Here is a 27,440-nt window from a genome sequence, read left to right on the forward strand (position 1 = left end):
TGTGTCAGAGATAAACGAAGGCTATTGACGGAGTGAGCTGAATCGGCGAGGATGATTGGGAACGTTGAGACCAACCACGTTCTGACGGTTGAGTCTTATATACATTCTCAGTGTAGTCAACACTACGTTACAGTCGTCCAGATGGTCAACCGGGTGCAACTGTCGAAGATGCAGGAGCCGGAGCAGGAAGCATTCGGGAGATTGCTGTGGAGACCGTGGGCGTACTCCGTAGCCTCAGTGAGTGGCATGACACTACCTATGACATCTGTGGAAAGAGGATCTCGGGCTCTGCGTAGTGAGTGAATTTCAGTGTGGTCAGAATTTATTGCTTAGAGTGTGATTCTACCACAGGTGTACCTGGCAGCAGGTCAAACATCGTGGTTGGTAGATAAAACCGACGTCTACTAGCATCAAGGATAGGAGTCCTTGTCACCCGTCCTGTTACATGGCGCAGCAGCCGGCCGCACGCGAAAAAACCAAAACGTGACGATTGCCCGATTTAGTCAGCGGCTCCCGAAGCGAGACGAATCATGAGCACAGAACGGGACCACCTGTCATAGATCAGGGGTTCAATCCACCCAGAGAGGCTCCTCTGCCATGCTCTCTTAAATGGCTGCACGCCAATCAGAAGGAGGGGCAAAAAATGCTAGTCGCGAACGGGGTCTTAGAAGGTGTTGCCGCTCGATTTGTGAGCTGGGTGCAGAAGTGGGTAGAAGATATCGGGGTTGATTAAGTGCCTTTCTTTAGAACGAACTCAAGTCATGTTTTAAGCATAACGTAATCCACAAGCAAGCGGGCCCCACAAGCAAGCGGGCCACTTTCCTACCATATTCGTGCAGGCCATCTTCTTTTCCCTTTTTCTCCACCAATAATTATGGTACGACCATTAATTGAAGCCGATTTGATTCTAGCGCTTCAGGCGCTCCAGTCTGACCCAGAATTGACCGTACGAAAGGCTGCACTGCTATATAATGTGCCTCGTACGACCCTCCAACGAAGACGAGCCGGCCGACCTGCGAAACGCGATCTCCGACCACATAACCAGAATTTGACCTCGTACGAAGAGGACAGCATTATACAATACATAATCGACCTAGATTCGCGATCGTTTCCGCCGCGCTTAAGTGGTGTTCGAGAAATGGCGGATCGACTCCTCCGCGAACGCGACGCGCCACGCGTCGGAACGAACTGGGCTGCGAACTTCGTACGACGACAACCTGAGCTCCGTACGCGTTTTAATCGAAGAATCGACTACCAGAGAGTCCTCTGCGAGGATCCGGACGCGTATCGCGCGTGGTTTGAGCTCGTACGAAACATAATCGCGAAATACGGGATCCACAATGACGATATCTACAACTTCGACGAAACAGGCTTCGCGATGGGCAAGATCTCCGCCGAAACTGTCGTTACAACCTCCGATCGACGCGGGAGGCCAAGAGCCGTACAACAAGGCAATCAGGAATGGGTTACAGTAATCCAGGGTATCGCGTCGTACGGCTACTCGATCCCACCATATATCATCTTCGCGGGGAAGGTCCACCTCGACTCCTGGACCGCGAATAGCCCTCTACCGGCCGACTGGGTAATCGCGCTTTCAGAGAACGGCTGGACGACGAACGAGAGAGGTCTAGATTGGGTAAAACACTTTGATTTCCATACGAAGCGTCGTACGAAGGGTACCTACCGCCTCCTCATCCTCGACGGCCACGAGAGCCACCATTCCGTCGATTTCGAGCTCTACTGTAAGGAACAGAATATTGTAACGCTCTGTATGCCTGCTCATTCATCACATAAGCTCCAGCCTCTCGATGTTGGGTGCTTTAGCCCTCTCAAACGGGCGTACGGTAAAGAAATCGAGGGTCTTATGCGGGCGCATATTACCCATATCTCAAAGGAGGACTTCCTCCCAGCCTTTTATAAGGCGTACGACGCTGCGATAACAAAGTCAAACATCCAGGCAGGCTTTAGAGCAACTGGCCTAGTACCGTACGACCCGAATTATGTGATTTCGCAGCTAGATGTGAAGTTTCATACGCCGACATCGCCAGGTTCCTCTGCTGGACTGCCACCTCCTTGGGTTTCAAAGACGCCGAACAACCCAATTGAGGCCGAATCGCAGACAGAGTATATCAAAAATCGCATCCTACGACACCAGAATAGCTCTCCGTCGTCCATTATTGAGAGCCTACGGCAGCTTAATAAAGGAATCACAATGATGGTGCACGAGCAGACCCTATGCGCCATGACCTCGCCGAACTTCGAGATGCAAACGACCGCCTTAGCCGCCGTCGTCGTACGAAAAGAAAACAGCTACAGAAAGGAGGGTCCCTAACAATTGATCAGGCAAAAGATTTGAAGGCTCAAATTGACGCGACGGAGCAGTTAAGGGCGGAAACGAGTCAGAATACTGGTCGTACGAGGAGGCCAGAAACGCGCGCGCGACGATGTGGCGTCTGCGGCGAGCCCGGCCATAATGCTCGTACGTGTCAGAAAGTTGTATCTGCCTCTGAAGAAGAGGATTCCTCCTAGTTTCAATTGATTTAAGGCGTTGTGGTTAAATTATCTTATACATTGTCGTACGAGTACCTGGAGGGTGGCCCGCTTGCTTGTGTGGCCCGCTTGCTTGTGGATTACGTTAGACCTACTTTAAGTATTTTTAGAGTTAGGATTAATAGCTCTATAAGGCTATACTACAATATCCTACTAAACCTATTTATAGATTATTTTATTAATTCTTAAGTAAAAGAATTCTAAAATGTAAAACTCTCCTATAATTAAGTTAACATATACAAATGACTTTATCGCCTAAAATATTTATATCTCTATGAATATTAGCTCTAAAAATCTGAAAATAAAAATTTAATAGGAAAATAGGCTATAAGCTATCTAAAAAAAATTACTTAGACCCACTTTTACTCCCTACTTATAGAGATATAGTAAAGTTAGATGTCTTAACTATAGAGGAGATTTTTAAAGTTAAATATCTCTATAGTTACTTACTCTATAAAGCTAAAATCAGTACTTATAAAAGTTTATAGTCTTAGAAACTCAAAAATATTCAGTAGAGTTTAGTACTATTTATAATAAGTGAGATATTAAGGTTTCTAAAAACAGCCCTTAACTATGGGAAATTACTCTTTTAGATTCAAGCTTTAAGGGCTAGCTTACGTAAAGATTTACTAGATTTAAACTAGCGTTATATAATTCTTTACTCTTTTAGCTATATTCTGTATATACTTATAAGCTTATATCTTATAAAATAGGGGAGGTAACAGGGGTCCTAAAAAGAGCAGTTTTAGCGATTTTGGTGGGGACTTGGTGGTCGCGAGGTACTCTGGTCGCGAGACGGGGGGCAGACTTACATCTGAGTGGTCGAAGGATTGCATGTCATGGGATGGTGGGACTGTTTGAGTAGTGCCCAGTGGCAGAGCTCAAGCTTCAACTGAGTCGCTATTTGCGTATCCTCATTGGAATCAAGCACAATGTTAGTTTGCCACCACATCCTCGAGGCTTGCTTCCACTTCCGCTCGCGATGCTATTCGGGCCATGAGGGATGCACCGCTTCAGCCGCTTTTGGCTGTCAAGATGCCTAGTTGTTGCCTCTGGTCTAGATTCGCTTAATCGCCCCTCGTTCATGTGTCCCCAGTCAGGCATGTCACGTAACAGACTGACGATCATGGGGCATAGATGCTGTTGCCACTTGAATATTGCGTGAGATGCATAACCTGGAGCTTTGTATACTGCGGTCCTTGCCGGATCTATTGACATAATGTTCCTCAGCCGAAACAGCCCGCGGAGTTGTTCGAATGTGAATCCGACATCAGGAAGAAGAAAGCTCATCGCCCCCGAGGTCGCGTGATCACACGAACTAGACCATAGCTGAACGACCTCACACAAGCAAGACGAACAATGGCTGTTCGCCAATTGGACAGAGCTGAACCCATAAACAAGGCGAGGGTCTGCTTTTTCATATGCCCATTCGCATCTGGACTGGCCGCCCGAGACACCTCCAGACGACTTGGCGCGGGATGGGGGCGTCGTCTTCTCCGTTGTCACACTAATGGCAACGACAAATTGGAATGTCATACTATTGGAAGCGGGAGGAGCCCTTGGCTGCGGAGTGTGGGATCGCCGGGGCTGCGGGCGAGCACTTTCCTTCGCCACGAGGTGAGGAGTGCCAGGCTCATCCCGGTCCAGCGGGCTGGGTCCTTGCTGGAGGCTGCATGAAGATTTCAGACGGCCGAGACTTGACGGCCCGCCTGCTCTGCATTTGCGTGCTTGGCCCTGTTGGCTACCACTGGCCCGAAGTCTGCACGTTTCGAGGCGGATGCAAGTTCATGCATCTATGTTCTTGATGGGTTGGGAAGTCTGAGTGTTGCGCAATACGGTCCATTCGAGACGAGTGTCGGCAGTGTCTGCCCAGTCTCATTCGAGTGATGTATAGCACCAAGACGAAGAGAACAGAGGCTAAGGTGAACCAAAAACATCATAGATAGAGCATCTCATTGAGGCCCTCGATTGTCACATGGCACACGGGAGAAAGGACCAATGGTCTAGTTAGGCCCAGCACTTGACCGGCCTGCCATAATTGCAGCACAGAGCAGCTACAAGCTGAGCGAACGCCACCGTCAATTGTCTCACAAGCTCATATTATGATGTCTTCGCTCGCTCTGGCATTTTGAAAAGATGTATGCCGCGTGGTGTGGCAAGGCCAGCTAGAAGGGCAAGACCCCATTGTCCCTCAAGGTCTTGGCCCCCCACTGGCGCGATACCGGGGCGCAAGGACGACTTCGGGTCCAAGAGTCTGGGCACACTGAGACGGAGCCGGATGGCTCGAGCTTATGTCACCCGCTCATGCTCTGGCCCTGGGCTGAGTACATGCTCAGCCCTGCGCTTTCCCACCCAAACCCAAAGTATCCTTCAATGTCCACTGCACATTCGCGACAAGGATTGCCAAGGCCAGCCGGCTCTCAGCCCAAGAACGTCCAAGACTCCAATCAGTCAATACACTTGTCAGCTGTGGGAGCATGTCGCGACTACCGAGTTCTGCTGGTTCGATGAGGGTGCTAGGGGTTTTTGGGTGTGTCCTGTATATGTCTCTCAGGAAATGCCCAGCGTGAGACATCCCACGGTCCCGGCTTGGCTGGCCCGGGAACAAATGGCGTGCCGCGACTTGGCGATGTTTTTGACGTGCTCTTGACGACGCCTGCAGGGTCGTATAAAACTCAGTAACAGCCGCCGGGGCATAGGGTCTGTCCGTGCCTCTCATCTGCCGCAACCGCAGAACACCAGCACCGACTCGGTCTGCAGTACTCTCGTGCTTATACCTTCCGACAACAGCTTGCATTGAGAAGGATCGTGTTGTTCTGCTCAACAAAACCTCGCAGCCATGGTGGATCTCAAGGACTCCAAGGAGGACTTTCGACCGCCTCAGGAAGATGAGCAGCCTCTAGCATTCGTCGTCGACTGGTCAAAGGATGAGGAGATCAAGGCGAAGAGAAAGTGAGCACGCTGACGATCCGGCCAGAGGCTGAGGTCCATGCTAACGGAGGTCGACGAACAGGCTTGACATGATCATCATGCCAATTCTCACCCTTGGTTTTTTCTGCCTGCGTAAGCTGTCTTTCCTGGAGACCACACTCGGACAATCGCAACACCTTGAGCTAACACACCCTCTCTCATGACTGTAGAGCTCGACCGCGGCAACATGGCCAACGCCATTACCGACCGTTTCATGGAAGACGTCGGCATCGACCAAGACCAGTTCAATGTCGGCCAGCAGATGCTGTCCCTCGGCATCGTCCTCACCGAAATTCCTTCCAATATGATCCTCTACCGCGTCGGCCCGGGCAAGTGGCTCACCCTGCAGCTGTTCCTGTTCGGCATCGTGAGCACCTTCCAGGCCTTCCAGCGCGGCTACGGCGCCTTCATCGCGACCCGCTTCATCCTAGGCATTACCGAGTCCGGCTTCATCCCCGGAGGCCTCTGGACCTTGTCGACGTGGTACACCCGCCGCGAGACGGCGAAGCGGGTCATGATCTTCTACTTTGGCAACCAGCTCGGCCAGGCGTCGGCCAAGCTGCTCGCCTTTGGCATCCTGCACATGCGCGGCGTCGGCGGCCAGCCCGGTTGGTTCTGGCTGTTCGCGCTGATGGGCGCCTTCACCGTCCTCGGCGGTTTCGTGTATGGCTTCTGTCTGCCAGACTCGTTCCAGAACCCGCACAGCACCTTTCTGCCCAACTTTACCTGGTTTACACAGCGCGAGCTGCACATCCTGCAGACCCGTGTGCTGCTGGACGACCCGATGAAGGGCAAGAAGAAGCGCAAGATTGGGGCTGATGCGTTCAAGAGAGCTGTAAGTGCAAACACAATATATATACTGTCCCGGAGCACTTCGACTTGGGGCACCTGATTTCGTGGATGGGGTACTGACGCATTTTCTCGCATAGTTCACCGACTGGCGGATCTGGTGCCACTTCGTCATCACGCTGTGCAACAACGGACCCCAGCGCGCCTTTGACACGTATGCGCCGACGATCGTCTCTGGCATGGGCTACCCAGCACTCGTGAGCAACGCAATGGCTGCTGTCGGTCTCTTCGTGCAGGTCCCCGTCTCGTTCGCATTCAGCTGGGTCTCAGACCACTTGTGAGTGACTTTGTTCCCCCCTATGACTAAGTATCCAGGACCTATGGCTAACCGCTGGCCTCACTCATGAAAACAGCAACCTCCGGGCGCAGACCGTCATCGTAGGCATGAGCTGCCACTTGCTCGGCTACATCTTCAACCGCGTCTTCACGGACGTCAACATCCAGGGCGTGCGGTACTTTGGCGTCGTCTGGACACAGGTGTTTGGCACGTTCTCGCACCCGCTTAACATTGCGTGGCTGTCGCTCACGTGCCATGACTCGGAGCAGCGCGCGCTTGCTATGGCTGGGTATGGCAATCCCTCAGTTCCCTTGCAGTCAAATTACCGTATCCTGCTATGATCCCCTGGCATACTTCCCGTGCCCAAGTATGTGTGTTTGGACGTCTATGGATATGCTAACATGGTGCTTACTTGTTCAAAACAGAGTCATCATGGGCGCCAACATTGCCGGCATCTACGGCGCGCAAATCTTCCGCAGGGATGACAGCCCGCTGTACCGGCGCGGCTTCAGCGTCGCGTGCGCCGTGCTGGCGTTCGGCCTGGCGGTCGCCATCTTCCGCTTCGTCGACGACATTATCCGGCGCCGCAGGAACAAGGGCGCGGTCGAGGACGGCGCGATTGACGCCGGGGACCACTCGGCCGGGTCGCAGTCCCAGGACGACGAGGCGGAGGTGGGCAATGTGCTTGGCGATGAGAGGAAGGGCCCGTTGGCTGCGAAGGAACTCGCTGCTGCGCCTGTTGCTGCTGCTGCTGCTCGTTAGAAAGGGCATTGAATGTGAATACTTCATGGGATTCAGGGGGGGGCGAGAAGAGGGCAGCAAAAGGCAAAATGCCTTGTGTGTAACGGGGGGGAGCTGAAGCTCGGGTCACGGAGTGGCTGGCTGGTAGCGGTTGTCATTGGCGGTCTGATACGTGACGCGTCAGAATCGTGGGCGGCTGCATCCCTTCCCGAGAATTCTTTGATGCCGCACGACCGCAGGAACCACCTGGCGATGCCCTATTCGGGAAAGCGATGTCGGCAGTGATAAGCCGCTTCCCCGGATCAGAACCCCTAATACCGGTTAAAGATGGTGCTCTGCTCATTGCGAGAGAGAGTGAGCTGATTTGACCGGAGCGGCTCAAAACACAGCTGCACTGGGACAGTCTAACTAGACATAGGCAAGTGTGTCGACTTATCTCGACGCTGACCGGTTTCCGATTGGAATGCACCTTATCTGGGGTACGGGCCGGCTAGCACGCTTCCTCTCAAGCCGCCACCACCACGCATCGGCTTGTATTGTCTTGGGTGACTCTGCTAAGTGCTGCCCGTTGCTAAGAATAACCACCACGGGCCCGGCGCCGGGCTAGGACGACGCCAAAAGTGGCTGCCTCGGCCGCTGACTGGTGGCCCCCCCTCCCCCCAAAACTTTGACCACAGCGGCCGCGCACCAGCAGCACAACTGGTCGTTGGTCCTGTCACAAAGCACACCTCGACGGCCAAGCATGGGTATTCCCCTCCCCCCTGGCCCTCCCCGTCCAAAACCTCGTATCGGCAACCCCCCCCCCCCCAGGCCGGCCCTGGCCCTGGTCTGCACTACTGCCCGGACACAAGCCTCTCTGATTGGCCGGCAGCCAGCTGAAGCCATGCACCACCAGATGGGGTCTTTCTATCGAAGAACAAAATATTCCCGATAAGCCCACCAGCACTGTTCGACATGGGAAATCCCCTTCCCTAGGCCCCTGAAACACCATTGTCCGCCGCCTGCAAGGAGCACAGACGTTGCTCGACAACAACACCTCCAATGGCCGGAATTCCGCAACAAGCAAGTGGACAACAACACCTTCCCCGCATTTCCAGGCCCCATCCGCCCCATTACCACACAGCTTCTCGCTAGGCCCATCTAAGTAGCTTCTCTCCGTCCCAGCCCGCCATGACCTCAATATTACTCGGTCAGCGGCCCCCAGCCAGACAGATCTGCCAGGTCAACGGGGAGGCACAGGCCAGCAGCACATAGAATTATAGGTAGTCATTAAGACCAAGAGATCTTGAGCCATCATTGAATATCAGGGTCCCGTAATCTTGCCGTTTGTCAGCCAGTACAATACAATACACACAAGATGCCTCTAGCAGGCACAAAGCGAGGCTTATTCACAAATACCATAGTAGAGAAGAATGAAAAAGGGAAAAAAACAAAAAACCATGAAAAGCCCTATCCTCCTTGTTATCTGCAAGGAGAAAGACCCCGCCTCAGCTAGCCCTGCGATCACCATGCATGCGCCATGTATGTACAATGGTGACGAGGGTGAACCCTACTGGCTGGGGGATTGGCCCATCTGCTGCTCGTTACTGGCCCCACCTCACGCATGAGCTCCAGCGCTAGAATGGTGCACTGTGTTCTCTCCCCCCTTGCCCGCGTGTGGAGACACACAAGGTGCGAGTCTCTGATTTCCCAAAGGTGTGTCAATAACCCGTGTGTGATATGCAGCGAGTGAGTGCCGTGTTTGGTCATCATGATGCGCTCCAGGTACAGGTCTCCCATCGCCATCACAGACCAGGCTGTCCATTTGAGACATGTCACAGTAATGGGTGATCAGAGTATACAGAGGGCTTGAAGCTTGTCCATTAAGATCCATGATGGCTGTCAGATTGTCCGACCTGCACAATCCTCCCTAAAATCTCAAGTGCTGATACTAAATCATTGTGCGGTTCCGATAACTCCATGGTGGCACTGAGTGTCTCGCACAGCCGCCACTCACCCGTGACAGCTGATGCTCGGCATACTGGCCCCTTCTGACAAGTGCCAATAGTGTCCATGCCAGCTAGTGGCTCCTCCATTCCTCCATCACAAATCGAGCACAATGGTGCATGGAGTGGGAAAACAAGAAAAATCAGAAAACGCCGGCCCAATGCAGTTTTTGGTCCATCCAGTGAGGAGTGACCTGGCTTCCCAGCCACAATGATGAAAGGGGTGTGTGGAAACAGGCGCTATGCAATTTGAAAATGACAATTCGGGCATCCTATTAATCTCCAGAGGAAGGTAGCCTGTGGACGCAGATGGGGTCAAGGCCAATGGAGTCCTGGGCGTTTAACCGTCAATCAATTGAGTCCTCGGTAGGGTCGGCTGTAGTCCGCAGTAAATCCGCGCGACTATGTCCACACAGTCTGAATAGGAGTAACGAACCCGATCCCGTAGTTGCTCGCTTCAGCAGAGCCGTACTGCGCGTAAGATCCGACGCCAGAGTCAAAGAGAGCAAAGTCCTCGTGGTCGCTGTAGGTTACAGAGCCTTCACCGCATGTGGACGAGGCAGGACTGTAGCCACCATAGGCGGGGGACGGAATGCTGAGGTACTGCTGGCTAGGATACGGCGACGAGAGCGAGAGCGGGCTGACGGCGCTACCATGTTCCGGCTCCGGTGCCAGGCTAGAGAGGTCCTCGGTGCTCCAGCTGAACGCAGGGTGGTCTCCATATGGCATGTACGAAGTGGTGCAGGGCGGCGGCGTTTCCTGGTATGCCTCACCCATGTAGAAGTTTGGCGGGTCGAACTGGGGGAATGACTGCGTCCGCGCTGGCTGGAGCCAGCCCATGCGAGCACGAAACTCGCTGACGGTGTCGATAGGAAACTCCATGAGGGAGAGGGGAGTCTGCGCATCACCTTCCATGGTTCCGGACACATTGATGGAGAGCAGGCGGCGAGCGATCTCCTCTACGGGGCCGATTGAGAGGCTGCCAAAGTACGCAGCACCAATCTCTGGGAACAGGCGCTCCATGAGCATCGCGGCCGTGTAGTAGTGCGCCAGGATAACGAGCGCGCTAGGCGAGGTACCGTTCTGCTTGAGGCACATGACTGGAAGCCAAAAGAGCCAGGTGCGCAGAGGCTGAAGACGGTCGAATTGGTCGCTGATCGACTGGATCGGGCTCACCTTGCGAGCACCCTTCAGGAACGAAGCCAGCTGTTGGATGAGCTTCGTGTCCTCCTTGTTCTGCTTGAGGTGGGCTTCGACCTTGGAAAGCTGCGTAATGGTGCGCTGGAAGGCATCGAGGTCTTCCTTGCGGGGCTGGCTTGGCTTGTGGTCCGGCCGAGGAGAAGGAGGAGCAGTCGGGAAGGTGCTGCTTTCAGCCATGAAGTCACCAAACTGAGATTCGTGCTTCCAGCCTTCCATCGCATCAATGACGGAGGAAGTGCCCTGCATGAGCTGCGTCCAGCTTCTCCAATCCGTTGCCTGCCACGAAAGGACGAGAGAAGCGGCAAGCACAGCATCAGAGTTGCTGGGGGAGAAGTTACCGATGGCTTCCTGGAGACCGTTGAATGCGATACCTCGGTGCTCGTAAGCCATGTTACCAACCAAAGGACAATCAGTCAGGAAGGCAATGTGCGTAGCAGCAAAAGCGATCAAGGCATGCATGACATAGCCATTGGTGGCACCGACGCGGAGGACCGTGGGGATCTGGCGAGTCCAAAGCGTGAAGCCGTTGGCATCCATGGCGGACATTTCATCGCAGATGGCAGAGACATGATAGATGAGGCGCAGCTCCTCGAGGGTGTATGCTTGAGGGTCAGGGGCAGGGACGATGCCAAGAGCAGGGAAGGGGAAGAATCCCGTCTGCTGCCACTGCTGGATTGAAGCCTCGATGCGAGGGTTCCACATCAAGTCGGGCTTATCAGGCGTTGCAGAACGCTCATCGGGGACAGGCACATCGTCGTACGGGCAGCGGACCTTGTGCTTGGTGCAGTTGCGGCTAGATGACAGTTAGATGGCGTATGACTCGGGATTTTGGCGTGAGATGCCTACCATTGAGGAAAGTTTTCGTCACAACGGATGTGACGGCGTTTGCTACAGCCAGGCTGGTTAGTACAGGTCGAATGGACATAGGTGAAAGAGCCACGGGAACTTACCAGCTCTCACAGCCCTTGCGGGACTTGGTGTGACTGCGACGAGGGGGACCACCGCCAGGGCCAGCCATTTTATAAGCTGTTCAAGGTAGAAGTGAAGTAAAGAACTAGAGCCGGGGGATGATGGTCAGTCATACTTGCCAACCTGGGTTCAAAGTAGTTTCCAGACTTACGCGAATCACGACACGAGAGTCCGTGTCGAGAAGGTAGCGATCGACGTGGGTTTGTGATATTAGGTGAAGCTCAACCAGACCTGTAGTAGCTGGTGTGTCGTTTCGGGGTGATTGTGCTCTTCTTGCGGTATGTCGAAGACGAGGCTTTTGGTAGCGAGAGTTGGGGTCGTTAATGTTCGTTCTGAGCCAGTTTGACGGCGGCGCAGAAATTACGCCCTCTTCCGAAAGAGTTCAGCCGTCGAAGAAGCCCGCGAGTTCTTATCCCAACCGGCAAGATAGCACATCCCGTCAGGCTCAGCCAGCTGTAGTTTGTGGAGATGAAGCAGGAGAGATTCTAGCGTGACGAACCCAGCGTCTCTGTCTAGCAGATAGGCCAATGACTCAAAAAAGCAGTGATCCTCGTCCCCGATCCAAGGAGCTCTCCACGTGGGAACTTATACACTGCCGAGATCGCACCATGTGGCAATCGGTTTATGCAGTACATCTGCCGAAACCCACCCATGGTGGCACCGTTCGGCAGAAGACCCTCTTTTGCGACAGGGATCTGGAGTTGGAGATCTTGGAGCTGAAAAAGAAGGGGGCCGGTGAGACGGTCGGGCGACGGCTCGCGGCGGGCGGCGTGTGGCCCATGCGAGACATCCCGTAGCGCCTGTAGCGTCGCACCAAGTACTTTTGCAACACCACGGTGTCTCAAGAGAACTAACTGCCCGGTGCCGGCGGTGCGGTTGGCGGTCGCGGGCTCCAAGAAAGGATTTTCCTTGTGTGTATTAGGTAATAAGCGGGTGACGTAGGGCGAGCTGCATAAGAACCCAGGCGGATGGCGCCGTCCTGGCCGCCAAGATGCTGTTCAGAATTGTGGAGCGAGCCAATATGCCTTTAGCGAGTATAAGGAACCCACCAGCTGGCGGGGGACAAATGGCACCACGCTTCAGCCCGTGCACACCTGGGGGCGGTGGCACAGCACAAGCCAACCCCGGCCATCTCTGTTGTCGCTGTGACATGTGAGCAGCAATGGACCCAGCCTGCTTTGGCAAACAGTCGAGACGGCAAGCTGCTGACTAGGCGGCCCGATAAGCGAATGAGACTGCTGTTGCTGGTCCATCCCCGTGGAAGCAACATCGGGAGGCCGCTGCGTGCCCTCGTGGCCGAAATGAAGAGGCAAGGGCATAATGAGGGACCGGGACCGGGCCACTCGTCACACGAGCACAGCAGGCCCAATAGAAGCCTGTCGTGCACCCACGGCTCTGCAAGGAGGCTTGCCTGCCTGGCGATGTTGACGTGGTTCCAAGGCAGCCCACCACGCAAGACGCCCGTCCCATCCTGTCTGTGTAGTGGCTGTGGGCTTGGTTGACGATGCGCAGAAGACACTATGCTTCCAGTACTTGGGATCCGTTTCGGTTGCTCTCGAGCTGTAGTGCTGGATTTATATTGGGAGAGGGCAGTTGCATGTACTACTATAGTGTAGTCACCTTAAGGTAAGGTATGCTCCTCGTGCGTCACGGTTTCCACTGTTCAGCCGAGCTGACCACAAGGTGTGGCAGGTAGGCGCAGCACTCAGTCACGAGCTGTCACAACCGTATATCGACATTCACGCTCCTCTCAGCCGGGTCAGTGCTTGGCCAGCAACTTGTAAAGGCAAAGGAGCTTGTCGTTCCTGCGCCAGCCACGGGGCCCTGGGCTTGGAAGCATTATTGCCCATTCACTGCCACTCCATTTGTCCGATATGTGCTAGTCCTCCCCGAGCTGACAGCGCCCGATCTTGCCGGGAAGAAACTGACTGGCACTCGCAGCTTCACGCGGGTACCTCGTCCCCTAGTTCCTTGCACCCATCGGCCTGTTTGTGCGTGTAGAGGACACGAGAACGACGCAAGGGAAATCTTCGTGTCAACGCTATTGTAGGCATGCCCACCTCAAACAAGGTTTTTAGTGGTTGCGCTGAGGCCCTCGCTCAGCAAAAGAGTCACCTCGAACACGAGAGTGCTGGCATTTCCATGGTACGCAAGGACGTCCGAGTCAACGCAAATGTCCAGGATTGTGAGAGACTAGGATTTGACCACAGAGCGTGATTGTCCTGGGACAGAACCAAGTCTCGATGCAGACAGCTGACCTCCATGTCTGCTGGGAAGCCTTCTGACAAGTATCATACTCCCTATCACCAGCACTCCTTATGCCAGGGGAAGGCCTGGTCTAGCGCTTGCGCCCACAGGTGGCTGCCCTCGGCCTCTGCTTCGGCTGGAGGCACACGGGATCCGTCAATTTCAGCTTCGTTTACTCTTTCCCTGTTATTGACCAACCCATTGCCAGATGGGGAGTGCTGCACCGGTCACCATAGCACTATGCGTGCGTCGCATCTGGTGAGAAGCTCACTGCCCCGATACACGCAAGACTCCAAAGATGACGATCAAAGAAATCGGCTGGATCAGGCAGGCGACTCATGACTAACCCACGGAAGCAGGCAAGGGCAGATGCTTGACAAGAAAGATTATCGTGCAGGAAGCAAGGTGGCATCACAGATTCCCCCTTGTCTTCTGAAGACACACTGGTCAACAAGCCCCGTGACTGCTCCCCAGAAGGGACAGGTGGAGGGGGCGTCAACCTATTCTCCTATGAGTTTCGGGGTATGAAAGGCGACTTGAGAAGATAGGGTCGGTCTATTGTTGAGGCAGGGGAACACCCTGTGACGGCTTTGACAGCAGGTGATCGACACAGCCAACCCGAGGAGGAGCATCAGTCTAATCCCCTCCGCGTCGTTCCGATGCACGGAAAGCGAGGACCAACAGAGCGATGTGTCGTCTCAAGTCGTCTGCCCAATCACACGCAGACAGACTGGCCTGCTAACGACTAAGGCTGTGAATAGCGGACCGAATTTCCTGAGGCCGTAAATGAACTGCTGTCAGCCAGCCATGAGTAGTGGCGTTCCACGTAGCTTCATCAGAAGTTTCGACTTAGCAGCAGATCAGGGCTTCATGAAAACCATTGGACACCATCTTATCAATCATTGAGTCGAGGGAGGCCGGCGGCCGAAGTCTCTCAGGAACTTTTGGGCAGCCATGTTTTCAGAACCGGCCATGTCACACCCCCTCGGTTGTACCTGGTCTACCCAACCGGCCTACTGCTTTCATGCATGCTAAGTAACTCACCGCCGATCACCAGGAATGATGCCCATCAGTAATTCGGCCAGAGGATGAAGGCTCAGTAATCGAGTCAAGGAGGTACAGTGCAGGAAGCTCAGCATGATAGCATGAGGTCGAGCCAGGCGCTGCCAGCCCCCGGAAGCTGCGAGGAGTCTTCAAAATACCTTTCCCTCATTCGTACTCGCCATTTACGTGCCACCGTCGTGCAGGGCGAGGTCGACTGCGATATTTTTGATCTCGAAACAAAGCATCCCATCCGATGCGGATCCACTTATAACGGAACGGTTGAGATCAAGTTTCACCACGCAGCAAATTGGCATCATTCTCGGGCTTGCGATCGCTTCATGTTTTTCGTATCCTGCCACAAAAGCTATATGGTTGGCGGACTAGCTGGCCCGGCGGCTGAGCTGAGCTGAGATCTGCTGGGTCGCTGTCTAGGCCGGGGAGGACAAGGGGACCAAGACCTCGTATTCAGAGACCCCTTAGCCGCCAAACCCACCACGTACCATAATTAGGTCACATTTAGGGCTCCCCAGCCTCCCCTGATCCCTCTTGGCTCGCCTGCCATCCAGTATCGTTTGCCACTGTGCATTGGTGATCTTCAGGTCCTGGGCAGTGCTGCTTAAGACTCCAGGGTTAGGGTGTTGCAACGAGAGCCCTTGCACCGCTGCCTCAAACCCGCAGACATTATTTCGATGGTTCTACTCTGCTAGTCCATTTGAAATAATACCCAGCATGAATTGGATCCATTCATGTCTCCCTGTTGAGAATTGCAGCTGCGTTGACACAATCGTAGTTCTGTCCATCTTGGAGTCCTCTGTGGCGAATTTCACACGAGCCATCTCACACGAGGAATTTTTTTCCACCTCTTCTCGTATTGCCACAGGCCACCCATTGAGGCAGGCAGCTCGCGGCCATAAGCGGACGAGAGCGTGATGGTGTCGTCATCCAGTCCGATCTCTTCAGAGTGCGCACCGTCGGCGAGCACAGTATTGTCGTCGTCGGATGCGAAAGACTGCACCGAAGATGCGACTGATGTCTTTGAGGAAGACATGCCAGGCGGTAAACCTGGGCCTGGGGAGGAAAGATCGACCCCTTCGTATGTGCTCACACAGGTGCTCATGATCGCATGATATGATTATGGTCAAGATATTAGGGCTCGTCCGGGGGGAAGCCGAGTCTCGAATGGACTATCGGGCGGTGGTGCTTTTCGTTGCTTTTGAGTTTGACAACTCGCTCCCTACCAGCTTTTGTGGTGGCACAGAACAAGAACGCTCAGGCAGCGAGCTAGTTTTGGTGATCTGACGGTCCGTGATGGAGCCGCTCTGGCGTCCTTGGTGGAGTTGACTAGTTTGCGGTGAGCGAATGTTGACCCGGCAGCGCCGTGGGTAGTGATTCCCAAAAGGCACGGCACTTGCGATCTGTGAAAGCTGAACAAGCGCGCGGAGACTGACTGGTCGACAGGGCTACCAAGTGTCTCACGATCCTGGTATCCAGGACCCCTGGGACGTATTAGGCGTGGTATCGTGGGCGGAGCTGCAGATAGAGACTGCAAAAGAGGCGGCTCTGAACCCTGGGGACGGCAGATCAGGAGTCCGGAAGTGTTTGAGGGTTCAGACGTTTCTTGTGAAGACCAAGTACCGAGGTGTTCTGCGTGCGTGGAGATGTGGTGCTTATCGGCCGACGTTTTGTGTGTATGTGGTCAAGTAGTATTATTTGGGACGATATTAGGTTTTACTGCGGCACAAGGGTCTGGCGCCCAAAATCTGCGGCGCGCTAGGTACGTAGGATTATCGTGGACCGCTCGGGGATGTTGGCGGCAGTGGTGCTGCTGATACAACTGCTGACGAGCAAGCTGGAAAGAACGGGAGTCGCGCGGACAAGAGTGTAAAATGGGTGAAGGAGCGTATGGAAGGGTGTGAGCCGGAGACTCTGGGGAAGACGGATCAAAAGCTGGAATGGAAGAATGAAGGGACGGGGCTCATGATGGAGCACAATGGATCGCGCAATAGAGCTAGGCTGTACAGTGCAATGCCAGCAACCCCCAAAGAAGCTTAAAGAAAGGGCCAGCTATAATTGGCGAGGCATCAGGGATGGACGACGACGACAGAGGGAGAGAAAACCGGCTTGCCGGGCGTGGGTCATGATGGTTGATGATGACCACTGTGCTGCTGGCAGTCAGTGCCAGGCACGCCGGCGATTACACCACCCGCCAGGCTTGGCCTGTACAGGAAATAATCATTGCTGCGAGAGGGTGTGCAAAGGAGCAGGGCAGGCAGGGATCGCCGGAAGGCCAGAGGGCCAATCGAGATTGCGCGCCGGGGCCCGGTGGCGTGTGTGTAGTGCCTGGGACTGCATGGGAGCCCGCCCGCCGCGCCCTTTCATTCGCCTGCCCCTGTAGATCCATGCACTGCCCTGCCACCCGCCGGCTTGCACAGGGGCCCACGCGGCGTGGCTCTAGCCAGTCCAGCAGTTCTCCTTCCAGTCCTCCCTGGCGCCCGCAGCGACAATGCCTTGGACTACCACCCCTGAGTTGGCTGAAACCCTCGAAACGGCCAGCGCGGAGCCGTCGTCAAGGCTGCAGCTCGTCCGTCAAGCGAACTCTGTTCCTCGACGGCGCGGCGCAACACGCAGACCCCGCCCCCCGCAAGCTGCTCGCCAGTGTCAGCCTGCCATCGACTTGGAACGAATGCTTTGCTCTGTGGCAGGTACAGTTGCAGCGGTACGACAGAGCGCTGACTTGCACGGTAGATGGCGAAACAACGAGGGCATGCCTCGGAGCGACATGTTGGCCAAGGCACACACCGACATCTCAACTGCGCCAACATAGCGTGGGGCATCGGTGCCCGGCTGTCCATAAAGGCCAAACCAAGAAATTTTGCAGATGGGGTTCTTTCTGGTTCCTGTGCAGACTGCGTTATCTTGGCCTCTTCTTCCAGGAACACCAGGCTTTGGCGGCCACACCAGTCGAAGCCACTGACGTGCACCAGACCTCCGCGTCGTAATCGGTCGCTCATTCCCATGTGGTCTGCCCCCACTGCATCGCCGATCGCAAAATGAAAAACCCCGCTGCCAACATCAGGGATGGGTCTCCTCTTCCAACTTGTGGGATCCTGAACAGGCCGGTGTCTAGACCGCTGTCGTTCCGACTCATGCGGGCGGTGTGCGGAGAAGGGGAGCAAAAGGCCACACATGGAATGATACACTCGAGAACAGTCACCATGTGGTGACAATGGCACTTGTCCGACGTGGTGGGTTGACTGTATGGAAATTGGCTAGCTGCACCCAAGACCTGTCTTCCTCCCATGCTCGGGAGGTCAGCAGTCAATCAGCCAGGTCAGCGCTACCCGCGTTCATATCTCTCGTTTGGCCTGACTACTGGGTGTGTTGCCTTGTGCAATCACTCCAGGGGGAGCCTTGACAAACCAATCACACAGCCTTGCCAACCATAATGCAAGCGCGGAAATTGTTCTCCATTCCTGGCATGGGCAAGCTTGACCTCACAGGCATACTGCACTGTACCTTGCCGAACATCGTTTATGCAGCGATCAATCACAGTGCTCTGCTCAATGGCGACGGCGGAGGCAGGGACGTTGCATTCACACATGGCTGCTTTATGTTCTGCACCGTAATTACTTTTCTGTACCAGTCGGGCCATTTTCTTTCCTGCCTGAGAGGCACAGGTACACATGCAATGCCACATAACTTGTCAAATCGTGCATTGGCTCCATCAGGAACCTTCGAGGAATATGTAGGAGTCAGCACTAATGGCATGGCATCACATCAGCGATGATAATTAATTACAGTTCCTGGGATAGTTCTGACCAGGCTCCATTCCTCTCCGAAGCTCGAGCCTGTCTCCGGCCTGGCGAGCTGCACCTTGGCCCACGAACCCGCAAGCCGCACTGCCTTTGGACTCTGCCAGTTGGCTCCCCTCCCAGCCGCTCCTCCGAACGATGGCTGGGACTCGCGAGCAGAGCCTGTCCAGGGCTGAGCACGCGACCAAAAGTGCGATTTCCATGTGTCTGCACGCCACAGACACTAGCGAGGCTGAACTAGAGCTGCAAGCCATCCATCTGATTCCACAACTCCGTGAAACCCTATTTCCTGATGCCATCGGTTTCAGCACATTTCGAGAATAGCCGCGCCCACGTGCAGGTGTCACGAGTTGCCGCCACGTCCAAAAGACACTTTATGTAGTCAGACAGGTCTCAAAGGAGCAAAGCCACACAGGCCTACAAGCAGGTCGCCTAAGGTGGCCGGTCAATTCAGGTGGGCTGGATAATGGTCGCATGTTCTGCAGCCCTTGTCTGTCGTGAGGCGAACCCCGGATAGCCAATCATTCAAGGGCAGTGCAGTGGTTTCGAGTAGAGGCGGCGCCTGGGACGATGGCGCGCTTGTCTGACCTTGCCCTGTCGGAGGTCAGTCATGTGTCATGTCAGCAACCGCATGCACTCTGATGATGGCCCAGGCTTTACAAGTTGGCAATGAGGCTGGAGGTCTGTACCCGACCCAACGAACCGCCAATAGTCCAGGTCATTAACGATCGAGGCTTCAAGGTCGACACCACTGTGCATCTTATAACCAAGAGTTCACCCCCTGAGGTCGAATGCCCGATTTTAGAATCGTAGAAAGTCATTTCTTTTGTACTTAGCCAGGCTTCGATGCAGCAGTCTAGATGACACAAGATACCAGTCGTGATTTGGCCACTCTTTCTCCCCCTTAAAGCCGTTTTACTCGTCGTGGAATTCGTGCTGCTGATGCGTTTCCCTTTCAAAGAGGTCGTGAGACTTGGCAGCTTCCCAAATTCGTTGCCGTTGCCACATATAACGCCATCTCCTGCCAATTTTTCCCAGTAACCCCTTCTGCCTCCCCACAAGTCGCTCGGTCCCAATGATTAGTTCTCCTACGACAAGAGGTAAAATCACGCAACAATCTCCTCGGTCTCCTCCAGCACTTCCTCCGCAAGCTTCTCGATGACTTGCGCCTCGCCTTCTTCGGGCGTCTTCTCGGCCTCCGGGGTCTCCTTCTCCGGCAGGCCAAGAGCAAGGCGGTCCTCTGCGAGCTCTTCCTCGACCGATGCACGCCACGCGAGCCACTCGTCGAGGATACGTCTCCTCTCCTCGACAACGGCCAAGTCGGCGGAGGCACCACGCTCGGCATCCTCCTGCTCGAAGATCTTCGAGTACTCACGCAGGTTCTTGCGGACCTGCTTCTGCTCGTCCTTGGTCAGAAGCGTGGGGGGGCAAGGCCGCCACAGCCACTGCTTGAACTTCTCGACGAGCTCCTCGCGAAGCTGCTCGCCGCGGAAATCGTACAGGTGATAGCCGTTTTCCATCTGTTCTTCTTGTTAGTTGAACCATGCCGCGAAACGCCCTTTTGGGTTAGAGCATGCACTTACAGAGTGCTTCCACGCCGACGCCCACGATGCGACAAAACGACCTGAAGGGTCCCACTGAAGATCTGTGACGCCGTAGTGGTCGGCTGTGTTGAGGAGCTGCAGGCACGCTGTGAGATCCTTTTCTCCCTCGGGCCTTTCACCCTCAAAGTCGAGGTCGAAAAAGTCGAGATCTGAGCTTTGTGTGTTGGCAATGGTGGCAATGACAACAAACCGTCCCTTGGGCGACCAGTAGATCGAGTTGCTGTTCTTCTTGTCATCCCGATTCTCGTGGTGGCCAGCTTAGAACATCAACAAGCCGACAAACAGGGCCAGCGCGAGGCCGACACCCGCCGCTTCGCCGCGGACGACCAGATCCCTGCTCCCACAGAGGCCCTGAGCTCGAGATCCGCGAGGCTCTCTTCCCGCCACCGCAGTGTCTCAACCCCAGGGCAACTCCTACATCGGTGATCTCCTCGGAATGCTCTTACTTGGGATCCAGTGTGACCTTCATCACCAGCAGCGCCGTCTTCACCGTACTGCGGACCAAGACCACCAGTACCACCATAACCACGACGATCCGCACCGTGAAGGCCTCTATCCCCACCTTCCGCGCGCGTGTCGTCGTGCCTGGCAACAGCAAGCAAGGTGGCGGCACCTTCTGTCTAACAACTGGCAACGTACTAGACGCCAGCGCCCAGCGCTCAGTGCTGACGTACAAGAAGCCCAACGGCGTGTCCGACAAGGCCGCCCTCCCCATGCACGTCAGCAAGGACGGCAGGCTGTACCAGGTTGGCGCAAGCCAGTATCCGCTGACCTCGTTCGGGCTTCCGTGGGCTCGCGGCGTGGGCGCCAGGGCACCATGCGTGTGTAGCTCCGGGACCGTGACAAGCGCGAATCTTTTGGGGGTGGGCGCCCCACCTGATTGATGATCCACGCCAGAAGACAGCTTCGGAAGACTGTGGCATTCAGCAACTTTTCTTTCTCTCCTCGACATTTCATCCCGCCCTCCCTCCCTTCACCGTCTCTCATCTCCGCTCAGCACTAGTGCGAAGCACCTTCGGATCGACAGCCTCGCCGCCCGCTCATGGCAGCCGTCTCATGAGGACTTGCAGGGTATGAAAGCATGGGACAGGGCAGTAAGATGACCGGAGCGGCGAGCTACGCGCTCGCCCATGGCTTGACAGTGGACCACATGGAACTGCCAGCACCATTTCCCGGCGGGCATTTGGCGAATCTCGACGACATGGTCTCCTGCACCGAAAGCCCCCATGTGTCTCTTGACGACTCGACTCTACCCCAGTTGGATCTCTCGGCATGGCCTTTCGTCCAACCCTGCCTCGAGCGGCTGCACACTTCAAGAGCCGCAGTCGATCTCATGAACCAGGCGTTGACCTTGGACAGAGAGGTTTGTCCCGTGGTTCCTGTCAAGAGCTGCAGGTCCGCGTTGAAGTTGTCAGCTTTGAAGATTGAACTCCCACTCCTTGGTACTGACCATGACCATGATGTTCAAGAACTGCTAAGGGCGTGCCGCATCAAAAGGGCTCCACTATTGACTGGCGATACTCTACCATTGGAACGGCTCGACGTCGAGCAAGACGAGGCCCTCGCGTTTCCGGCGAGTGTCGCCACAACTCGTCAAGCCCTCACAAGTGACACTCTTTGGGACAAAATTGATGCCAGCCGAGAGGCAATGGAGTTCTTAGCTCAATCGCTCGAATGTGTCTCTAGAGAAACTAGTGCATTAGATGTAGGCGCGCAGCCCCGAAAGGCAAGAACATTCGCAACGGTCAATCTTTTCATCTCTACTGACGAACGTAACTAGTACATTGAAAGACGCTCCATGACCCCACCGCTCCTGAGTCCTGTCGGGAGTGCGGAACTCTTTATTCCTGATGCTGAGGTGTGCGAAGTACCATTGACGTCCGATCCTGCGACGCTCATCGAAGATGACTTGCGGAACGTTGAGAAACGCCTGTTCAATGAGGACAGCCCGTGTCAAAGTGATCATGCCCAAGTCGACATTCGAGTGTTTGTATCCTCACCAGTAAGCACAGACCTCGGTACAAGCAAACACAGCAAGTCGTATGATTCCGTTCGGGTCGAAAGTCCTCTCCTTCTCCACGACAATTCTTCAAATACTACAGAATATGGCAAGACTGTGCAAGAGTACGCAAGCGAAATCGCCCGTCCACAAAAGCCAGGAATTATCAGCAGTGAATTTGATGACACATGCCTTCCCCATGAGATCTTCATGGAAGGGGTTCAGCAGATTGTCGACAAATTCCGCGTAGGATTGCAACAGGAACGCCTAGATGCAGCTGACGCAACGGCAAGAGTACATGTTCCTGTCGTGAACTTCAAGATTGAGTCGCCGACGTGGCAATATTGTGCTCACGATAGTCGAATGCACTTTCGCCACGTCTTACGCGAATTTCAGCCCAGCTTGAAACCTCCAGGTCTCTCCCGACAGGTCTTGTCTGGCATGCCCCTGCGATGGATCCCATTCTCCTTTGAGCTAGGTAGAATTGTGATCAAGGAGTCGATTGATGAGCTCGCCGATGTTGAGGCGATGTTGGGCGACTGCCCCAAGGTGCAGATAGCTACAAGCGTCGACTTCAGCCCCTACGTGACAGGCTCTGTCAATCTCTTGAGACGCCATGTCGATGAGGATGAAATAATATCACAGCAAGGCCAGATTACTGTTTCTCGGAGACGGAGCATCGTAGGTTCTGAACTTGACAGACTTCTCGAGGAGAAAATACGAAGCCTTCCGGACGGCGATGGCTGTCGGAAGGCTCCTTCCACTCACGACAAAATTGCCGACATAGGGCTTGGTGCGCAAGAACACATACCAGATCATCGTCGTACACACCATATTGCAGAATCATCCAAAATGGATTTGTTGCCGGACAGCACCAGTGAAAGCGCGACCGGGATACTTCTCGACAACTTCATGAGCATGCACGCATACAAGAAGCGAAAGCTCACCTCGAGCACGTACTTTTCCAATGTTGCTCCACAGAGCCCAAGAATGGAGACGGAAAACCAGAAAGTGCGCCGTGCTGAGGTTTTAGAGAACGAAGTCGGTTTCGAGATGGTGACTCCGGCATCCGACAGCCCAGCTTACTTTCCACTAACTAGTAGCCCACATCCACCAGCAAGAATCATCAAGTCGCTTGCAGTAGATCGCATTGTATTCAACAAGCTAGAGGCTAAGCACCCAGCACTGTCAGTGATTGAACGGGACTTCTCGAGATGGAATTCCGTGAGCTGGAACAAAGGCGCCATCACAAGATCGCCAAAGGCGTCCAGACTTGCAACGGAGGCAGATTTCATTGTCTCACCACAGACAGGCATAATTGTGACAAGCTTGGTGAACGTCATGCAGAAACAATCAACAGCAGATTCAAACCTTGCGCACACATATAGGACGGCCAATGGCGGGAACGGCAATTCACTTCGCGCTCGAGTCGCCAGTGTCGCACAGCGGTATGAGCGCTTGATTGTGCTGGTATCCGAGCGTAGCATCTTTGACGAAACATCACGTAGGCTGAGCGTCGCCGAGCTGCAAGATCTTGCCGAGTTCTCTGGTTTTGCCGCAGGGCTCAATAACCATGTCGACGTCATCTACACGGGAGGTGGTAGCGAAACACTGGTGAGGTGGATCATCGCTGTGATTACAAAAGGCAATTGCTACACCGGCGTGAACGAATGGCTACACCGGCGTCACTCTTACACAGGCGTCACTTCCATGGCCTCTGATTCGCTCTTTTTTCCTTCGACCCACAGGTACATCGGCGCAAAGGCGGTGAAGCCAGCTCCCTTAACAAGTCCCTCAGCTTCGGTAAAGAACCAATAGGGTCAACCCAGGTCTAGATCGAGCTCATAACAAGATCTGCAGAACAAGACCAATTCAAGTATGCTCTAGATGCCAGCTCTCCATATCGCTATCCTCTCACTACTATCGAGGGAAGTACCTCCTCGTCGCTGTCAAGCAGCTCCCACTGACTCCTTCGCCTACGAATGCTAGGCTGCGTCTGCCGCCCGCTGGCACGTACTCCTGTAGTTCTTCCAGCTCCAAGAACAACTGACCGGCTGCGCGTTTGGCGCTGGGATGGGGTACTGGCCTGGTTACTAGCCTGGCTGCTGGTCTGTTGGCTCACTTCCAGTGGAAGCCTAGCTAGCGTTGACTTGTTGAGACTTCCCGGTGGTCGACCACGTCTGCGCCGTGGTGACTTGCTTGCTGGTTTGTTGGCTGGCTGGCTACTGGGCTGGCTGCTTGCCCCGATGGCTAGCCGCGCTGGAACAACCTGCGTGGTGTTCTTAGGTCTGCCCCGGAGAGCAGTGGCGATCTTAGGGTCGAGGATTCGTCGGTATGGATCTCGAGAGGATGGCTCTCGTAGGCGCCACCGAGGATGGACCTCCCATTTGGTGAAAGGCGTGCCACTTCCCAGCTTTGAGTAGATTGTGTGACAGCAGGGGATTCCAAGTTCGGTCGAAACCGAGCATTCCTCGCCGCAATCCCCGAGAGGGTCAGGAAACGGATTCTTTCCTGTCGGCATTGCTTTCCTTGCCAGCCGATATTGTTTCGTGATCAGTCCGAGACCCTTCGAAGAGAGCGCTATTCGGAGTTCGCCAAGATACTCCGAGCTGGACCCCATATACTCTCGTGCGGTAAGTACCTCATCCGCTGCGCAGGCATCGTTGAAATCCCGCTCTTGGTCCTTCATCATGTCCTGCATAGCCTCAAAAAGGCGATAAAGATTGCTCATACCATTCAGAAGATAGCTCTTGATGTTGTTGTTGCTTGCTTCTGTACCAGAGGTGACACGGACCCCGAAATTGCGATACTTCCGGATGAAACAGCGGGCCCATTGGGCCCTGACGGGCATGTAGGTTCCATGGAGATACCGCAGGATAGCTCGCTGGTCATCAAACTCCTTACAGAGGTTTGCCCATGCCTCGTCGTGGGCCTCCTCCGTCTCAGCAAATAAGACGAGCTTCCACATGATGAGAACTCCTCGATAGTTATGAGGGATAGCCTCGGTTATTGGCGTGTGAACCAACTCTCGGTCTTGAGGGGTTAGTTGAGCTTGTGGCTGCGGGGTAGTTGCCTCTCCGTCGCTGGTACCAGGGCTACTTCTGCTGCTGCTGCGGGCGTTAACCCACCTCTGCTTTGACTTAAGCAGGATGTTCGAATTGATGTGGTGGATGCACAGCTGCTGCTGTACATCGGGGAACTGGTCGTTCAATGCGGCTTTCATCTGGTCGTCGAAATCGGTGACGATCACATCCGGTCGCCGGATGGAGTGCTGCTCTGCTAGCTGTCGAATGCTCTCGGAGAGGAATTGGAACCCTTCTCTCCTCTCGTTATCTATCAGACCGAAGGCAGCGTTATAGACAGAGCCAAGGCATGTCTGTCCCGTTGCTTGGAATAAGGGAAGCTTGAAGCGGTTCGTGTTATATGTGTTGTCGAAGCTGATCACCTCGGGGAACCGCTTCCACATCTGGAGGCAGTAAGGAAATGTCCAGACAAGGCCAACAAGACGGTTTGGCTCATCGTCTCCCCACTTAACGAGATAGGGAACCTTCATCTCGTCAAGCAGCTTGATCAGTGCTGCAGTAGGAGTATGGCCATCCAGCTTGTCTCGGTTGATACGAGATCTGGCGTTATAGATGTCTTTCCGTGTAAAGGATGATTCGGGATGCTGCTCCTGGACGATAGCACGTACGTCACGGGCCCGAATTCCGACCCGACGGCTTGTCGATTCGACCGTTGTCCTGATAGGCTCGGTGAGTCTCCGATGGGAGGGATGAGCAGATGGCCCGATGCTGCGGCCGTGGTTATGCTGGCTGTGTTCGGGCTTCGAGTGTTGTCGTAAGAGCCACTTCCCCTCTTCTAACGCCTCGGCAACAACCATCCATTTACATCCACACTTTCGAGACTTCCGTCGTCGAAGTCCTGCGCCTTGACTAGGGGCTGGTTCTCCGAATCGATCGCATTGAAAAGTGTACCGGATCCTCCGACCCTTATATGAATGTGCATTTCGTCGAACAATACCGAAGCCATTAGCCTTCGCGAAAGTATTCACCCACTCGAACAGGACTTCGGCTGACGGCGCTGGGTCGCCTGGGATAGCTGGGTTCGGGATCCCGTCAGGGACAGGCGATGACGAGAGGTCGGGCAAGGGCGGTGAAGCTATAGTCGGAGAGTGCCTGTCTCGGGGAGGCGAGTAGGGCGGAGGTGATTCGAGTGCATCTGAACTAAGCGGCGAGTAACCCCATCTCTCACGCCATTGGCGGACTTGTTCGTATGACCGGACGAGCTCGAGGGTTAGTCTCCGGTGTGTCCCAATCACCTCGCGTACTAGCTTGAGAACAGAATGAAACTCGGCCTTGGTGGGAGAGGGATGCTCTTGTACTGATTGCGGTGGAGAGGAGCGAGGTAGTTGGTCCGTTTCTGGGCCTGGTATAGGGATTCTAACTCGTTGGGACCGTCTTCCTTGGGATGGGAAATCGTTCGAAAGGTGAATCTCTTGATCGAATCGTAGCCCCCATGGTGGCTCGTTCAGCCCGCGCGATCCACGGGGCCGTGGCGCGGTCGTCAACGTCTCTGGATATGAGGCGAAAAGATTATAGAGTGCTTCATCGTCGCCGACGCCGTAGTGTCGGCCAATGCTCGTGCCTGTGCTATTAGAGGAAGGTGGTCTTGAACTATCAGATTGGTCCTGCCGCTGTCGTTTTCGAGGCCGGAATTGATAGCTTCGTCGTCGTTGGTTGCTTAGGGAGCTAGATGGAGACTCGGGCTGGGACATGACGGCCTCGATCGCGATAGGGAGTGTCGCACGCACGGTGAGAAGATGAGTAAAAGAGTACTTGATTCGACTATGAAAGAAGGAAAGAAGGGTCTCATTTCGGGCAGAAAGTAAAGACCTGCTTTGCGATGCCGATTCTAGATGAGGCTGTTGGCGCGATCTGATACAGCCTGTGTTCGAGTTTTGGTCTCAGCAGGGGTCCAACACACCTCACTCCAGCCCTGTGACCTTAACAAATACCGTATCTTTCGCGAAAATCATTCTAAGTAGGCTCGACATGCGGCAAAGAGGTAATTAGTGTAGTAGCTAGCTGGTGAAGAGCTTCCATAAGGCGCGTCGATCGTTGCGGTGGAGAGGTAAGCCCGAGGTACAACGGGCGCTGTTGGCAGAATCTAAATGCACTAACAAAAAGGGATGGA

General features: G+C 54.6%; 4 protein-coding genes across 4 annotated transcripts; 2 read left to right on the forward strand and 2 right to left on the reverse strand.

Moving 5' to 3' along the window:
* Positions 1 to 5,389: 5,389 nt before the first annotated feature.
* B0I36DRAFT_299932 (alternative sulfate transporter) lies at positions 5,390 to 7,731 on the forward strand (the record flags this gene model as incomplete). Its single annotated transcript, XM_046151993.1, has 6 exons — positions 5,390 to 5,502; positions 5,564 to 5,613; positions 5,691 to 6,355; positions 6,450 to 6,646; positions 6,723 to 6,935; positions 7,072 to 7,731. 6 exons carry the CDS (start codon positions 5,390 to 5,392, stop codon positions 7,406 to 7,408), a joined length of 1,575 nt encoding a protein of 524 aa, XP_046005006.1. The 3' UTR covers positions 7,409 to 7,731.
* Positions 7,732 to 9,774: 2,043 nt separating this feature from the next.
* On the reverse strand, positions 9,775 to 11,590 carry B0I36DRAFT_256528 (uncharacterized protein; the record flags this gene model as incomplete). Its single annotated transcript, XM_046150948.1, has 3 exons — positions 9,775 to 11,365; positions 11,419 to 11,460; positions 11,523 to 11,590. 3 exons carry the CDS (start codon positions 11,588 to 11,590, stop codon positions 9,775 to 9,777), a joined length of 1,701 nt encoding a protein of 566 aa, XP_046005007.1.
* An 8,160-nt stretch (positions 11,591 to 19,750) lies between these two features.
* On the reverse strand, positions 19,751 to 21,171 carry B0I36DRAFT_356107 (uncharacterized protein; the record flags this gene model as incomplete). The annotated part of the gene is made up of 4 exons (XM_046157533.1): positions 19,751 to 20,164; positions 20,228 to 20,491; positions 20,695 to 20,868; positions 20,923 to 21,171. The coding sequence occupies 4 exons, from the start codon at positions 21,169 to 21,171 to the stop codon at positions 19,751 to 19,753; spliced, it is 1,101 nt and encodes a 366-aa protein (XP_046005008.1).
* A 227-nt stretch (positions 21,172 to 21,398) lies between these two features.
* B0I36DRAFT_436707 (uncharacterized protein) lies at positions 21,399 to 23,701 on the forward strand (the record flags this gene model as incomplete). The annotated part of the gene is made up of 3 exons (XM_046162844.1): positions 21,399 to 21,992; positions 22,029 to 23,579; positions 23,636 to 23,701. 3 exons carry the CDS (start codon positions 21,399 to 21,401, stop codon positions 23,699 to 23,701), a joined length of 2,211 nt encoding a protein of 736 aa, XP_046005009.1.
* Positions 23,702 to 27,440: the final 3,739 nt, after the last annotated feature.

The sequence above is a fragment of the Microdochium trichocladiopsis genome (assembly GCF_020744255.1).
Source record: "Microdochium trichocladiopsis strain MPI-CAGE-CH-0230 chromosome Unknown B0I36scaffold_14, whole genome shotgun sequence".
Classification (NCBI taxonomy): Eukaryota; Fungi; Ascomycota; class Sordariomycetes; order Xylariales; family Microdochiaceae; genus Microdochium; species Microdochium trichocladiopsis.